At 38.0% G+C, this 15,933-nt stretch overlaps 1 protein-coding gene across 1 annotated transcript in view; it reads left to right on the forward strand.

The window, feature by feature from the left end:
• Positions 1–15,933, forward strand: part of FMN2 (formin 2) — a 433,801-nt gene that overhangs the window by 265,773 nt on the left and 152,095 nt on the right. Inside the window, exon 14 of the mRNA XM_077761768.1 lies at positions 5,784–5,845. Coding sequence (XP_077617894.1) covers positions 5,784–5,845 — 62 coding nt within the window. The remainder of the gene's footprint in view (positions 1–5,783; positions 5,846–15,933) is intronic.

The raw sequence follows: 15,933 nt of genomic DNA on the forward strand, positions 1-15,933 counted from the left end.
GTCCGACTTCAACTCAGGTCATGGTCTCACGGTTCATGGGTTCGAGCCCCACGTTGGGCTCTGTGCTGACAGCTCAGTGCCTGGAGCCTGCTTCTGTGTCTCCTTCTCTCTCTGCCCCTCCCCTATATTCTCCAACCCCCACCCCTTCAAAGTAAACATTAAAAAATTAAAAAAAAATAAGAGTTAGGTCTTAACTGACTGAGCCACCCAGGTGCCCCTGTTTTGATACATTTTTAGTATCTTATGTTAAATTGACTGAGACCTAAAATAGGCTATTTCACTATTTGTTTTGTATCAGCATGTTTTAACGAGAAGTGCATTTGATCTCAGTGAATGTGTATCAGTGGAGTTCATTAAGCCTTTGATTACTGAAAGCAAAAATTTAATCCTGAAACTAATTTTAATCTAACACATTCCCATCTCAATCTCCAGTTTCTAACCAATGTGTTGACAGATAATACATTTTTTTTTTTTTTACATTGTAAGGCTTTTGCATTCTGGGGTAGGGGACAGAAGAAGTTAAAAGAAACAAAGAGAGGGGGGCGCCTGGGTGGCTTAGTCGGTTAAGCATCCGACTTTCGCTTAGGTCATGATCTCGCGGTTCGTGGGTTCGAGCCCCGCGTCGGGCTCTGTGCTGACTGCCAGCTCAGAGCCTGGAGCCTGTTTCAGTCTGTGACTCCCTCTCTCTCTGACCCTCCCCTCCTCACGCTGTCTCTCTCTCCAGTTGCAAAGTCTGGTTCAGAGTCATTAGCACTATCGCCATCACTGCCGTCCAAAAGAATCTTCCTCTGTTGTACCACAGCCTTTGAGGCTGCTTTTCTTTTCCCTTGAACACCAGGAAAATCATCTTCCTCAGTAATCTTATCCAAATCTAAATAATCGCTGGCTACACTGCAATTGGAGATACGAGGGGCCTTACTCATGGTCTCGGTTTCACGACTGTCACATTTTTTGATGCTTTCATCTTGTGCCACTTCTGCATCAGTGGTGGCTGCTGGAAGTGCCTTCACTGATAAAGCGAGTGCGACTTCTAAGTCTCGCTGGTAGAGCTTGTCATCTAAAGCCATCCTTTTTTTAGGGGTTTTCTCTTGCAGTGGGATATCTTCTTTCTGGAGATCCTTCAGTTTAGGTTTCCTTGTTTCTAGTTTTAACTCCTTTGGTGTTGCTCTGGGTTTTTTATTTGAAGGTGCGGTTGCAGAAATAAAGTCATCATCACTGTCAGAGTCCTCAAACTGTGAGTAATTGACCGGTTTCTTATGCCTCACAGGCCGCACCATAGCCCCCTCCAAGGCTGAAAATTTGCAGCACTGAAGTTCTTGTTGGCAGCAGTGGCGGTTTTTCCGACAGATAATACATTTTAAAATTAATTACATAAATTATTCCATGGCTTCTTGAATTAGACTTTTTACTATAAAATTGCTTATATTCTCTACATAATAAACATATACTACAGACAAAAGTTATTATCCCACTTGATAAAACCTCAGAGAAGCTTAGTGTCTTGATCAACGATAACACAGCCTGTTGGTAGAGAAGCCAGAAATAGGACCAAGTTCTACTTCATCACCACATCTTTGACATTTTATAAAAGTTTAGGCTTAAAAATTAAAATGCTACCCATTTTGGTCTGGAATGATTATTAGCACATGGTCATTTATAGGTTTTTTAAAGAGGGTGTTAAAAACCTCCATATGTTCTAATCCTGGAAACCAGTGTACTTTACAAATAAATTAATAATCTTTTAATACACAAAAAAGGCCAGAGTGTCCACTCAACACCTTCTTAGCCTTCGCATCTTTCTACATAGAAGCAGAGCAGATGCTTCTTGGCTAAATTCAAAATAGCATTTATTTACATATGTTTTATGGGAAAGCCATTAAAAATGTTTGGTAGACCTGCAGGGGAATGCTGGGTGGGAAAGGCGATGAGTCCCAGACAGTGATGACTGTTCCTGAAAGTCTTACAGCAATTAGTTTAGGGAATGAGTGTGAAATATTTGGCTTCTGATCTGAAGTGTCCTCATTTTAGCACCTGGTGGAATCTTAGAGAATAAAGGAATCTGAATTAAAGATTTGTCACTGAATATCCTTCCAAATTTGGGGTTTATTTATGTTCTGAACTCTTAGTCTTATGCCTGCGAATTTTCATGTCAAGTACCAAAGAGCATGGAGAGCAATACCGAGTAGCCGTGAGCCAGGCTGTCAAGTAGTTGTAACCGGTCCTCATTCAGGTGGGAGTGCAGCCCTTAATAGATGCAGGTGGAATTTTTATTTTCGGTACATGAGGGCACAAAGCACATGCAGAAAACAAAGAAAGTTGCTTACCTTTGGGTTAGATAATAACACTTAATTAAAGCCAGAAGAGTTGAACTTTTGTGAAAGCTTGAAGAGGGAAATAACATTAACCAACAGCACGCCAGATTCTTTTACTTGTTTCCTCCTTCGGTCCCCGTGAGACCCAAGGCTTGCTAATAGTTTCTATTATTTTCTTTCCCCTCATCCCTGTCCACCATTAAGAAGCTAAAATTTGTCAAGTTAAGTAACTTACTTGAAATAATGCAGCAGTGAAGAAATTTTTTTAAAAATATTTTTATTTATTTCTAGGGGGGAGAGAGAGAGAGAGAGAGAGAGCAGGGGAGGGTCAGAGAGAGAGGGAGACACAGACTCTGAAATAGGCTCCAGGCTCTGAGCTGGCTGTCAGCACAGAGCCCGACGTGGGGCTCGAACCCATGAACCGCGAGATCATGACCTAAGCGAAAGTCAGACGCTTAACCAACTAAGCCACCCAGGCGCCCCAAGAAAAATTTTAACTTAAACCCAGTTAAATTCTATGTTTTATGTTCCTTCCACAAACATAAACCATGCCGTAAAATTAGGCTTCCCTTTTGGGGGAATAGAAGAGCTATCACCTAGATACAATCTCAAAAAAGGTGTTTTCCTCTCAAAGAAGGCTGAAATTTTGCAAATGGAGTCAGGGGGTTTTGTGAGGCGCTTTTTCCTGAATGTTTTGCGACCTTAAAACATGTATTTCTATTTCTACTTCTATTTCTATTCCTTAGCATGTCCATACCTAGAAATCCGATTACAGTGGTCTCTGTACATAACCAATTGTCTGCAGCCTTTTGAGGCTGAGTAATCAATCATATCCAAAAAGCTGCAATTTCAAATCATTGTTACTGAAGTAACTGTTAACCAGTGTAATAAGGTATTATGGTCCCTGAATGATAAGAACATTGTACTTTTATCGACTACCTGAGTAAATGCTTTGTTTTATTTCCTTGTTTTTAGAATTTTATCAGTTGAAAATGCACAATCTACCTAATCACAGATTTTAAGGTTTTGCTCTAGCACTAGAAGAAACTGCTAAACACTTAGTAAAATATGATTTTAGTCTGATTCTTGATTTCTGAAATGTTAAAATTTGATTTTTAGGGTGAATTTTATAAATGTTTAGTTATCTTTTGAAGAGAGAGAGAGACAGAGAGAGAAAGAGAGAGAGAGAGAGAGAGAGAGAGAGAGAGAAAGAGGGACTGTGAGTGAGGACTCAGAGCAGAGAGAGAGAGGGGGAGACACAGAATCCAAAGCAGGCTCCAGGCTCTGAGCTGTCAGCACAGAGCCCTATGTGGGGCTCAAACTCACAGACCGTGAGATCATGACCTGAGCCAGAGTCGAACACTTAACTGACTGAGCCAACCAGGCACCCCTAAAATTTGCTTTTTAAATTGAGTAAATATAGCACCTTAAGTAACCTTAACCTTTCCCAAATTACATCTTTTGCCTTTATTTCCCATCTAGAACTTATGTCATTGAATCCATTCATCTGCCAGTATCTAGTCTCTAATATCCAGCTATCCACACATGACCACATTGCTCCCTCAGAACTACAGTTCCCACCAGATTGTGTTATCATCTCTCAAGTGTAAAGCTAACTAAGAGAAAATTGTGTGGAAAAATAATAACAGTGTTTCCTTCCATGGTGATTTCCTGTGGATGACTAAAAAGTGAGGTTTCATGGATTAGGAACTTTTGAGGACTTGCTTAGGACCATACACCTATGGTTAGGTCCACATGGCATTTATTAAGATATTCTTCAGTGGCTGACATTGCATGAGATACACAGATGAGAAACGTCAACATGTATGTGAGTACAATTTCATGTGGGGAACACTTGCAGGAACAACATGTTTTAAAACAAGGATAAACTCAGAGGACCATTGTATCTTTTATGAATTTTGACTTGAGTATGAATGATTCTATTGTGTCTTTACGTCATTCCAAGAATTAAATCTTACACTAAATTGACCACTGGCATTTCTTTCATTGTTTTCCTATCACTCTTTTGCTGTATCACCAGAGGAATGCAGAAATACCGGATTATTATCTAATGAATTCCAAAGTCAGATTTGGAATGGCCTTCGGATTCATTGTAAGACTTTCTTTAAAGGCTAGACTCTGCCCAAATCCAAAGGGGGTAATTCCATCCATGAATTAGCTATCTTTACTTGGATTTTACGTATTTTGTTACGTTATAGCCGTATTACCTCCAGTAAAAATCAGTTGTTAATCCCTTTTAATTAATTTCTGAAATATAGTCAGAGTTAGTTGGGGTATGTTTTTACTACTTTGAGCCATTAAACAGATTGTGATATGTTTGTCTTCTGTGGTCTAAGGAGTGAAAAGATTTTTCTGAGAATTTTAATCAAATTCTTAGGTTGATATTTGAGACATAATTTTTTGGAAATGGAGATAGTAGAATATTATTAGGGTGGAAGTATCATATTCTACTTACTATGATCTTTGTTGGTGAATCTGGGCTCTGTTCCCAGCTCCAAATAGAAATGCTAAATTGTCTTGGTTAGATTTCTCATCCATCATATGCTTCAATTTCCCACTTGTCTTTTTAAATTCTTTCTTGGGATTTTGCCAGAGTCAACTAGAAAATGTCTCATGTACTTTAGGCTTTGAGAGGAAAAGACACTGTAAAATGCCTCAGTTATCAAAATAAATCTAACCAATTTGTGATTATCCACTTTGTGATTTTTCTCCCAGAAATCTTTAATCCCATAGGAGCTTCACTGGCTACTTGGCATAGATCTGATCAGGGCAAATTCACGTCATTTCTAGCTAACGTGTATGTAGGTAATGCAGAATGCTTTTGATTAACCTGAATTTGCCCAAACTGAGTTATAAAACATACTGACTCCAAAATCCAGCATGCTTCTCAGGCCAAAAGAAGTGTATTCAGGAACATATTCCCAGTTTTTTATTATCCATTCCACTTCTTCCTTGTATAAACATGGGTAGTTTGTACATTAAGGATGGATTTTTAAGTGCACGTCTGTGCTAGTCTCAATACCATAATCAAAGAATTATCCTTTTATTGTAACAATTTAAAGTATTATAATAGGAAGTGCATTTATCATTTTTGTATTAAGTCCTTAAGTTTAGTGAGTAGATTTAGCTTTTGTCATAAGTCTAAGCAAGTTGGCAGATATGAGCATTTATCTCACAGAATAGGATGTGGCAGCAGGAGGAGTGATTTTCCTGTTTTGCTGGTATTAAACAAATTTTTCAAATTCATGCAGCTGGGCCTCGAGAGACAGACTTTGTCATATTCATGGGATTTTGTATTTGAGTGACAAGTGCAAACTTTAACACTTTAAGATGCACCGAAGTTAGACCACCGTGCTGGAGGTGGCCACTATTGTCCAGGATGATCAGATATCTTTTCATAGCTAGATTATGGCAATTTACAGTCTTTCTTTTGTCTTTTTTTCCCCACAGCTGTTGTGAACTTGGACAATTCTGTGGTTGATCTGGAGACCCTTCAAGCTCTCTATGAGAATGTGAGTAATAGAAGGAATTTTATGTGTGAGTATATAATACATACACAATACTTGCCAATATGCACATCTAGACTGATTGCTTTAATGTCCTTTAAGAAAATTATATCTGGGTGCACTAAATTCACTTAAGTATAAGTTTGTTAAATACTTTCTAGGGAACTTACCGGACAAATGGATGGCCTCATAATTTCAAAGATTGTGGTTCAAAGCATGCTGCATGTGAGGTCATTCGTATCCCCTCTTTTGAAATATAATAGTCAATACTCACATAGAGGTTAATTTGAGCTGAGCATTGCTCTGCACTAATTTAGTTAATCTTCACATGAAAACTCTAGGTAGGTATTATTATTATCCTCATTTTACATATGAAGAAATTTAGGGATAGCTGGTCAAATGACTTGCTCAAAATCCCATAGCTAATGTGGGATAGCTGGTGTGTAATTCGTTTGAGTCCACTTCTTCTAACTGCATGGTTTGCTTCACCAAGTGGCGGAACATTCAAGATTTCCTCCAGTAGCACTTTTTCTTATGTTGGCAGGAAAAAAAAACCCAGTAAGGAATCAGAGAAGTAGGACTATAGCATGATAAGGTCTGTGCCTTTGGGAACTGCGTGGTGAAACATGAAATGGCTTTAGCTGGGGCACGGCATTAAATACACTGATTCACATAGTAAGAAAGTGATTTTCTTATTAGGGCCTTTAGAGTGCTTCTGAGGAACTATATATATTTATTATAAATATATTACTATATTCTATAGCAAAGAACTATATATAGTTCTTCAGAACTATATGTGTTTTGGAGAAAGTCTCTGTGTGGCCCTATTTTATACCTGGTATCTTTGGGCTCTGTATTTTCATTTTGTTTCTGCTTTTGCCTATAATGTGCCTGGTATTAAGCCTCTGTGCTCTTTAGGGGCATGGCTTTAGTTGGCCCTTGACTTTTCAGCCCCAAGTCAAAGAATTCCTGGCTCTGGAAGATACACATAGTGAACAGGATGCAGACTTCTTCCCTGACCACCCCCTTAGGAATAGTGTTTTTGATCTATGTTCTAAACATATTTATATGTGGTTTCCCCTGTGAAATTTAGACCTTTGTAAGAGAAAATGTTTCTTATGGTACATTGCATAGAATCTATTGATCAAGTGTAGACTTGGTACCTGGTCACCACAATGACCATAGGTGCTCAGTTAGAATGAGTCATTAATGAGGCCTGAGAGGGGAGGCTGGAATGGTTGATTATATGGGGCACCTGGGTGACTTAGTTAGTTAAGCATCCAACTCCTGATTTCAGCTCAGATCATGATCTTGTGATTATGGGATCAAGCCCCAGTTGAGCTCCGTGCTGAGCTGAGCGTGGAGCCTACTTGGGATTCTCGCTCTCTTTCTCTCTCTTTCTCTCCTTTCTCCCTCTGTCCCTCTCCCCTGTTTGTACACATACTCTCTCTCTAAAAAACAACAAAAAAAAAGAAAATTTGAAGTATTTTGTTGATCATATAGTTGTCTAAACTGGAAAAATAAATCACATATTTAGTATATCAGTACATTAGTGTCCCAGTGAAATGGGTATGTAAAACATATCCATTTAGAGGTAGAGAAAGTTTTCATTTCTCTTGAATCTTTGATACCAATCCTTTCCCAACCAGGAGAATCATATGGAAGAAATGAGGAAATACCAGAGATAGTAATTTCTTCGACAGGTCATAATGATGTATGATGTTGGTGTCTATTTAACTGTTTTTCTTATACCTACATTGCATATATGTATATATAAATGCTTACATATATACATAATATATATGTGTATATTGTGTATGTGTCTTATATATTCTATGAAGACATATGAATGTCTTAACCTGATATATCCATGTGCAGAAATATATGCAGAAAAAGTACGGAAGTTGGGAACAACGATGTTTCTGAACAAAGTTTAATGTGCAGTGATTTAGAGTATTTTATTTGGGAGTTTTTAGCCTGTCAGAGCAAATTAATTTTTATGAAATAGAAATTTCTGACTCTGAACTAGATAGCCACCCAGAGTTTGTGTCTAGTTTCTCATTATCGTACTCATGAAGGTAGAAGGAGCTGGGACTTGTTAACTTCGTGGTTTTCTCTTTGTTGTTGTTATCAAACAATGGTTCAGGCTTCCATTGTGTCAGGAAAATGCAATGGTGGAGATGGTTTCTAGTAATACCAGTTCAAGTAGTAAAAGGCTGGATTTCTTTGCTAGCCATCGATGGTAGAGGAACTTAAAGAATCCATTCTGAATAATAGAACTCATGCTAATTCCTAGCTGACTTTCACTAAAGTACAAAGAGGGAGAAATATTTGTTTTATCCATGGCAATATCCCTAGTATCTAGAATTAAGGAATATTGGCACATAGGAAGTATTCAGTAAATGTTAAATAAATGTTTATATGAATTAATGAATGGAAAAACCTCTTTTGGGCTATCATGTGTTTTTCAAATCCTGTTTGCATATTCAAACTGATTGCTACCCACTGGAAACGAGGATCTGTATTGAACATACATTTGTGCTGTTTTCATTTCTTTAGTAACCTAAGAGGATTTCATGTGCAAAATAATTAGCAGTTCTTTCCAGTGGGGTCCAGTAGCCCAGTCATAATTTATTGTAAACCTGCCAGATATAAAAAGTATGGTTGACACTTTGAAAAGGGTAAATGAAGATTTAAAATGTTTCTAGTGGAAGTATTCTGGGTCATTAAGGAGAGACTCCTGGAGATCTATTTATATATACGGGTTTTCAGTTTTCTAGGGATAAGTGCTGAGGCAGAAATCTATGCTTTTTTGAGTAATACACAGCAGCAGTAGAGTTCTCCACATTTAGCGAATGAATATGCCTCTAACAAAGCAAAGGACTCCCCCGAATGTAAGAAATAATGCCTATTCCCTATACATGCAAACTGTATTTGTTCAAATTCCTTCTTTTCACTTGTTTAGGTTTCTAAAATTCCCTGAATTTTTAGAAATAGTGATAATTTAATATCGATTATGCACCAACGGTTGTTCGAAGTCCTTTACATATAGACGTTCATTTAATCCTCTAAATGCCTCACCTGTGACTTATGAAGAAGAAATACTGTTGTTGTCTAACCCGTTTTAGAAAGTTGAGACACAGCAAGGTTCTCACAGCTCAGAGCTCTGGTGGCACCTGCTCACCTCTCCTAAGGAATGTGCGGTAAGCACAGAATTTCCTGATTAATGGTGATCACTGAATAGAGCTTTCAGGAGGACTGGAGGCAGCCCTGTATGGTACGAAAGAACATGGGATAAAAGAACTCAAAGGAATTCTGTTCAGGATCCAGCACCGCAATTACACAGATAGATGCCTTTGTTCTTTGGTTTCCATACTCTCATTTCTAAATGGGGTTCCTAATAATTCATACTACCAACATTAACTTTTTGACACCATCAAATGAATGGAGAAGAGTCTTTTAGACCACTCAGTATTATTATGCTTAAGAGGTTTTTTTTTTCTTTAAATAAAAATAAATGTGGGCATAGAACCATGAATGTCAAATTGCAGAAGATTACTTCTCACGCTGGTAAGATTGAGGGTAACAAAGGCTGAATGCCTTGTAAATTAAAGTAAAACTGGACCTTTTCATCGAGGGCCTCAAGATTTTGCCATGTGAAGCAGGATAGATACCTGTATCTGTACAGGGAACATGAATTTAAGAGAGAATACTTTGTTATAATTTTCAGAATCATACTACTTTACTCTCAATCAGTTTAAAGTTTGTTTTAGCCTTTAAAACAGTCTCAAAGATACAATAAAATTGCCAATGTGGTGTAGCAAGCTTTTTTTTTTTTTTTGCATCGTTTGCAAATAAAGTGCAATATTAGGCCCTATTATTCTTGAATTTTGGTGCATATTGCCTACAAATAAGTATGTCTTGAGCCATCAGGCAACCATCAACATTAGGAAATTAATGCTGATATATTGCTATCATCTAATCCTCAGATCCCAGTCAAATTTTGTCAGTTATTCCCATAATTTCCTTTATATTTAGGACATCTGTCTTTGAAATCTTGTAGTGCTTTTTATCTTCCTTTCCTTGGGCACTGGCTTCTTTTTTTTTCTTTATATGGGCATATGTCTTATCTTTCAACAGAACTAGAAGTTACTATTAGGATTTTTATATTATATCTGAAGCTTCATGGTTTATATATAATATTAATAATAATTACTAATTAATTAAAGAATGACTTGTTTTTGTTCTTAGTATGGTTTTTATAATTGAGAGACATGAAAATTATTTATGTCATTGTATTTCAAATGTACTTTTTTGAAAGAACAGTGTAAAAATTAATGCAGCTTTCTTAAAAATATGATTCTTGGGGCGCCTGGGTGGCTCAGTCTGTTAAGCTTCCAACTTCAGCTCAGTTCATGATCTCAGGGTTCACGGGTTCAAGCCCCGCATCGGGCTCTGTGCTGACCGGTCAGAGCCTGGAGCCTGTTTCAGTCTGTGACTCCCTCTCTCTCTGACCCTCCCCTGCTCACGCTGTCTCTCTCTCTCTCTCTCCTATAAATAAATAAAGAAAATTAAAAAATTTTTTAAAAAAGATGATTTTAGAAATATTTCTACAAAGATTCAGAATTACTGCATAGGGGCGCCTGGGTGGCTCAGTCTGTTAAGCTTCCAACTTCAGCTCAGTTCATGATCTCAGGGTTCACGGGTTCAAGCCCCGCATCGGGCTCTGTGCTGACAGGTCAGAGCTTGGAGCCTGTCTTCGGATTCTGTGTCTCCCTCTCTCTCTAATCCTCCCCTGCTCAGGCTGTCTCTATCTCTCTATCAAAAAATAAAGTATTAAAAAAACAGAATTACTGCATAAATAAGGTTAACCATTACTACACCAGAAATATTTCATTAGATTATGTGTAATTTTTCAAATAATAGTTTGAATTAAAATAGTGACATTCTGGGGCACCTGGGTGGCTCACTTGGTTAAGCATCTCACCTGCTCAGGTCATAATCTCACAGTCCATGGGTTCGAGTCCTGCATCGGGCTCTGTGCTTAAAGCTCGGAGCCTGGAGCCTGCTTCAGGTTCTGTGTCTCCCTCTCTCAGCCCCTCCCCTGCTCGCTCTCTGTCTCTGTCTCTCAAAATAAAATAAAGACATAAAATAAATAAAATAAAATAGTGGCATTCTGTTGTGGGGCAAACGGAGCGTGTTTGTTTGTTGATGTAAGTTTGGAGATTATTGCCTCAAGAGCACCTTGGAGCCGCTAGAGAAACTCTTGCCTTTTCTCAGTTTACCCTGAGCCTTTGCCTGTCCAGGGGACGACAAGAAGCTTGAGCTTTCTCTTCCCAGCTGATACTAAATAATACATACTTCAGTGAACCCAAGATGAACCCAAGACCACAGAATCAATTACAGTTTACTTTTTATAAATTTTTAAAAGTTTATTTATTTGTTGGAGAGAAACAGAGACAGCACGAGTGGGGGAAGGGCAGAGAGAGAGGAGGGTGAGGGAGAGAGATTCCCAGGTAAGCTCCATGTTGCCAACGCAGAGCCCGACATGGGGCTTGAACTCACAAAACCACGAGATCGTGACCTGAGCCAAAACCAAAAGTTGGACACAAAACCGACTGAGCCACCCAGGAACCCTTATAGTTTATTTTTCAGTACACAGTGCAGAACATTTTTTTCGCGTTTTTTAGTTGCTAGTAGCCTGTATGTTTACAGGCGACTGATAAAAATAAGGCCGCATAATGAACATCTCCAGGGTGCCTTGGTGGGAGTCCTTCCTACATCCTACAAACTCTCCTCAACTGTGTCATAGGTAGATTAAAATATGCAACCGTTTTAATGAGCATGACATGATATGAACATGCTTTTAATATCGTGTCCCTCCTCTCCTATCCTAAATCTCACAAGGGCACATCCAGAAGCACTACATGAAACCAATGAATTTACTATTCCCAAGGGGCCTAGGATTCTACCTATTTTTGTGTGCACTGTACCAGATGGGGACAGCCCAGCAACCCATGTAACTATAGTAGAAGTTGTATATCTTCTCTGTGGTCTTTAATGGGGTGGAATGAATGAGGAGTGAATGAACTCTTTGAAACAGTACAGTAAACCATTCAGGCTGTGTGTGATTCCAGCTCCTTCCCCCTGCATGCGCCCATCTTCCTACCTCACATGTATTTGGACATTAAGCCACCTGATTCATATGTACCAATCTTTCTTCATTTGTCACTATCACCTTATCTAAGAATATCTATGACTATCTTTGTATCATCTTATGCTCCCATCAGGGAACCGTTCTCATTCCCTGCTCGCTGCTTTCCCCAGCTCTCCCTTGTCAAAGCATGCTCGGTGTGCCCCTCACATTTAAAAGAAAGAATGATAAAGAAATAAATAACATATTCCCTTTTCTTCTTTATTTGTTTGATTTAAAAATATTTACGGAATGCTAACTAAATGTCAGGCACTGTGCTACGACCCATGCTCAGTGGCTTCGGTGCTCTGACTCCTCCAGTTTTAATGAATGAAGTCTTCCTCTCGTTCATGTACACGCACCGCACATACCCAGAAAGAGAGAGAGGAGAGTTAGCGACGTGCAGCTGCAGATGGGCTCTGAAAACATATCCTCAGTGGGGAAAGCATCTCTAAGGAAGGGACATTTGGAAAGTAGGAGTCACCCAAGAAGGAAATGAAATGAAAGTGTTCTCTCTCTCTTTTTAAATCATTTCTTTATTTGTTTATTATTTATTTATTTAATTCAAGTTCATTAACATACAGTGTAGTCTTGGGTTCAGGGGCAGAGTGCAGTGATTCATCACTTACGTCTGACACTCAGGGCTCATCCCAACAAGTGCCCCGAAGTGTTCTAAGTAGAGACAACGGTATGTGCCAAGGTTTGGAAACATGGAAGAGGGGTCAGCCCGCTGGGGAGAAGAAGGTGCCTGTGAGTAAAGAGTTCTGGAAAGAATGGACAAGAGGGGAGATGTGGGAGCAGGCAGTGGCTACGGTTAGCCAGGGATTTTAGGACATTTTAAGGGAATTGCATAATCTTTAATTTTTCTTTTGAATTCTGTCAAGTTTTACACCCTGTATGTGGAGGCTTCCTCATCAGACCCGAACACATTTAGAATTGTATCTTTCCGTTGCCTTTATCTCCCACATAGTCACGGTGCACGATCATTTGAGTATTCCGTTGAATTTAGTTTGCTAATATTTTGTTGAGGATTTTTGCATCTAATGTTCATCAGAGACTTTGGCCTGTAGTTCTGCTTTCTGGTGCTACCTTTTCTGGTTTTGGTTTTAGGGTAATGCTGGCCTCATGCAATGTTAGGAAACATTCTTTCCTCCAGGTTTCAGAAAGAATTTGAGAGGGATTGGCATTATTTCTGCTTTAAACGTTTGATAGAATTTGCCAGTGAAGTCTTCTGGTCCTGGGCTTTTATTGGTTGGAAATTTTTTGATGACTGATTCATTTTCCTTAGTTATTATAAGTCTGTTCAGACTTTCTTTTTCTTCTTTAAAAAATTGTTTTTAATATTTATTTTTGAGAAGCAGAGAAACAGTGTGTGAGTGGGGGAGGAGCAGAGAAAGAGAGAGACACAGAATCTGAAGCAGCTCCAGGCTCTGAGCTGTCAGCACAGGGCCTGACGCGGGGCTCAAACCCGCAAATCTTGAGATCATGACCTTAGTCGAAGTTGGACACCCAACCAACTGAGCCACCGAGGTGCCCCGGTGTTTTAAAAAAATTTTTAATGTTTATTTATTTTTGAGAGATATGTAGAAAAGAGACAAAGCATGAGCGAAGGAGGGGTAGAGAGAGAGAGAGAAGGAGACACAATCTGAAGCAGGCTCCAGGCTCTGAGATGTTAGCACAGAGTCTGATGTGGGACTCAAACTCTTAAGCCAGGAGATCATGACCTGAGCCAAGTTGGACACTCAACTGACGGAGCCACCCAAGTGCCCCTAGACTTTTTTTTTTATTCAGTCTTAGTGTGGGTATGTTCCTGGGAACTTACTATTTGTTGGCTTAAAATTTTTCCTGGTTGTCTCATGATCCTTTTATTTTTGTGGCATTAGTTGTGATTTCTTCTTTTTCATTTCCGGTTGTATTTATTTGAGTCTTCCCTTTTTTCTTAGTTATTCTATCTAAAGTTTTGTTAGTTTGGCTAGCTTTAAAAAATTTCTTAGTTTCATTGATTTTTTTTTCTATTGATTTTCTATTCTTTATTTTATTTCTGTTGTACTTTTTATTATTTCTCTTTTTCTGCTAACTTTGGATGTCATTTATTCTTTTGTAGTTTGTTCCTTGAGGTGTAAAGTTGGGTTGTTTATTTCTTCTTTTTTAATATAGATGTTTATTGCTATAAACTTCCCTCTCACTACTGCTTTTGATATGTTGTGTATTCATTTTCATTTGTCTCAAGATATTTTCCAGTTTCTCCTTTGATTTCATATTTGAACCATTAGTCAAAAGTCTCTTGTTTAATTTACACCTATTCATGAATTTTCCTGTTTTCCTTCTGCTACTGATTTCTAGTTTCATTCCATTGTGATCAGAAAAGATACTTGGTATGAATTCAGTCTTCTTATATTTCTCTTTTTTAAAAATTTTAAATGTTTATTTTTGAGAGAGAGAGAGAGACAGAGACAGAGAGAGACAGAGCATGAGTGGGGGAGGGGCAAAGAGAGAGGGAGACAGAATCCGAAGCAGGTTCTAGGCTTTGAGCTGTCAGCACAGAGCAGGGCATGGGTCTTGAACTCATGAACCGTGAGATCATGACCTGAGCCAAAGTTGGACGCTTAACCAGCTGTGCCACTCAGGCGCCCTAGTCTTCTTATATTTCTAAGCACTTGTTTTGTGAATTCTAACATGTGACCTGTCCTGGAGAATGCTCTGTGTGTGCTTGACATCACAATGTATATTCCACTGTTGTTGGTTAAAAATTACATATGTGTTCGTTTGGTCCATTTGGTCAGTGGTGTTAATCATATCCAGTGATTCTTTATTGATTTTCTGCCTATTTATCTGTTTGTCATTGATAGTGGGATGTTGAAGTTTCCTGCTCTTAATTGTATTGCTATTCATTTCTCTCTTCAAATCTATCAGTGTCTGCCTTATATATTTAGGTGCTCTGATGTTGGGGACATATATATTTATAATGTATTATCTTCCTAATTGACCCTTTTATCATTATATAATGATCTTCTTTGTCTCTTTTAATAGTTTTTGACTTAAAGTCTATTTTGTCTGATGTAAGTTATAACCTCCTTTGCTGGTTACTATTTGCATGGAACATCTTTTTCCATCCACTTAACTCTCAGTCTGTGCGTGTCCCTAAATCCAGAGGTGAGATCTGTTATAGATAGCACATATTTTCATCTTGATTTTTAATTCATTCAGCCACTCTGTGTTTTTTGATTGGTAAGTTTAATCCATTTGCATTTGAAGTAATTATAGGTAAGGAAGTATTTGTTACCCAATTAGTCAAGTGTCTTCTGTTTGCTTTGACTGACTTTTGTCAGTCTTTTCTCTTTCTCTCTTCTTTAGTGTTTTATTGTTGTGTTTTGTTTCTTATTCATATGCTGTAATTCTTTTCTCTGTTTCATTTGTGTAACTTCTTTTTGTGTAAGTATTTTCTTGTGGTTACATGGGTTGCATAAAATATACTTACTACAGTTGATTTTATGCTGATAATAATTTAACTTTAGTTGCATATAAAAACCCTACACTTTTGCTTTGTATGTTATTGATTTCACAACTATTGTATATTTAGTATATTTTTATTTATAGTTATTTTTAATATGTTTGTCTTTCAACTTTTTTTTTTTTTTNCAGAAATCTGCTGATTGCCCTATGGAGATTTTTCTTATTTGTGACAAGTCAGTTTTTTCTCACTGCTTTCAAAATTCTCTCTTTGTCTTTGACTTTTGGCATTTTGATTATAATGTGTCTTAGGGTAAACTTACTTGTATTGATCTTGTGGGGGATCCTTTGAGCCTCATGAAAGTGGATATCTCTATCTTTTCGAAGATTTGGAAATTTTCAGTTATTATTTCTTTAAGTAAGTTTTCCGTCCCTTTTACTTTCTTGTCTA

The sequence above is a fragment of the Crocuta crocuta genome, unplaced genomic scaffold, assembly GCF_008692635.1.
Source record: "Crocuta crocuta isolate KB4526 unplaced genomic scaffold, BGI_CrCroc_1.0 scaffold243, whole genome shotgun sequence".
In the NCBI taxonomy this organism is placed as follows: Eukaryota; Metazoa; Chordata; class Mammalia; order Carnivora; family Hyaenidae; genus Crocuta; species Crocuta crocuta.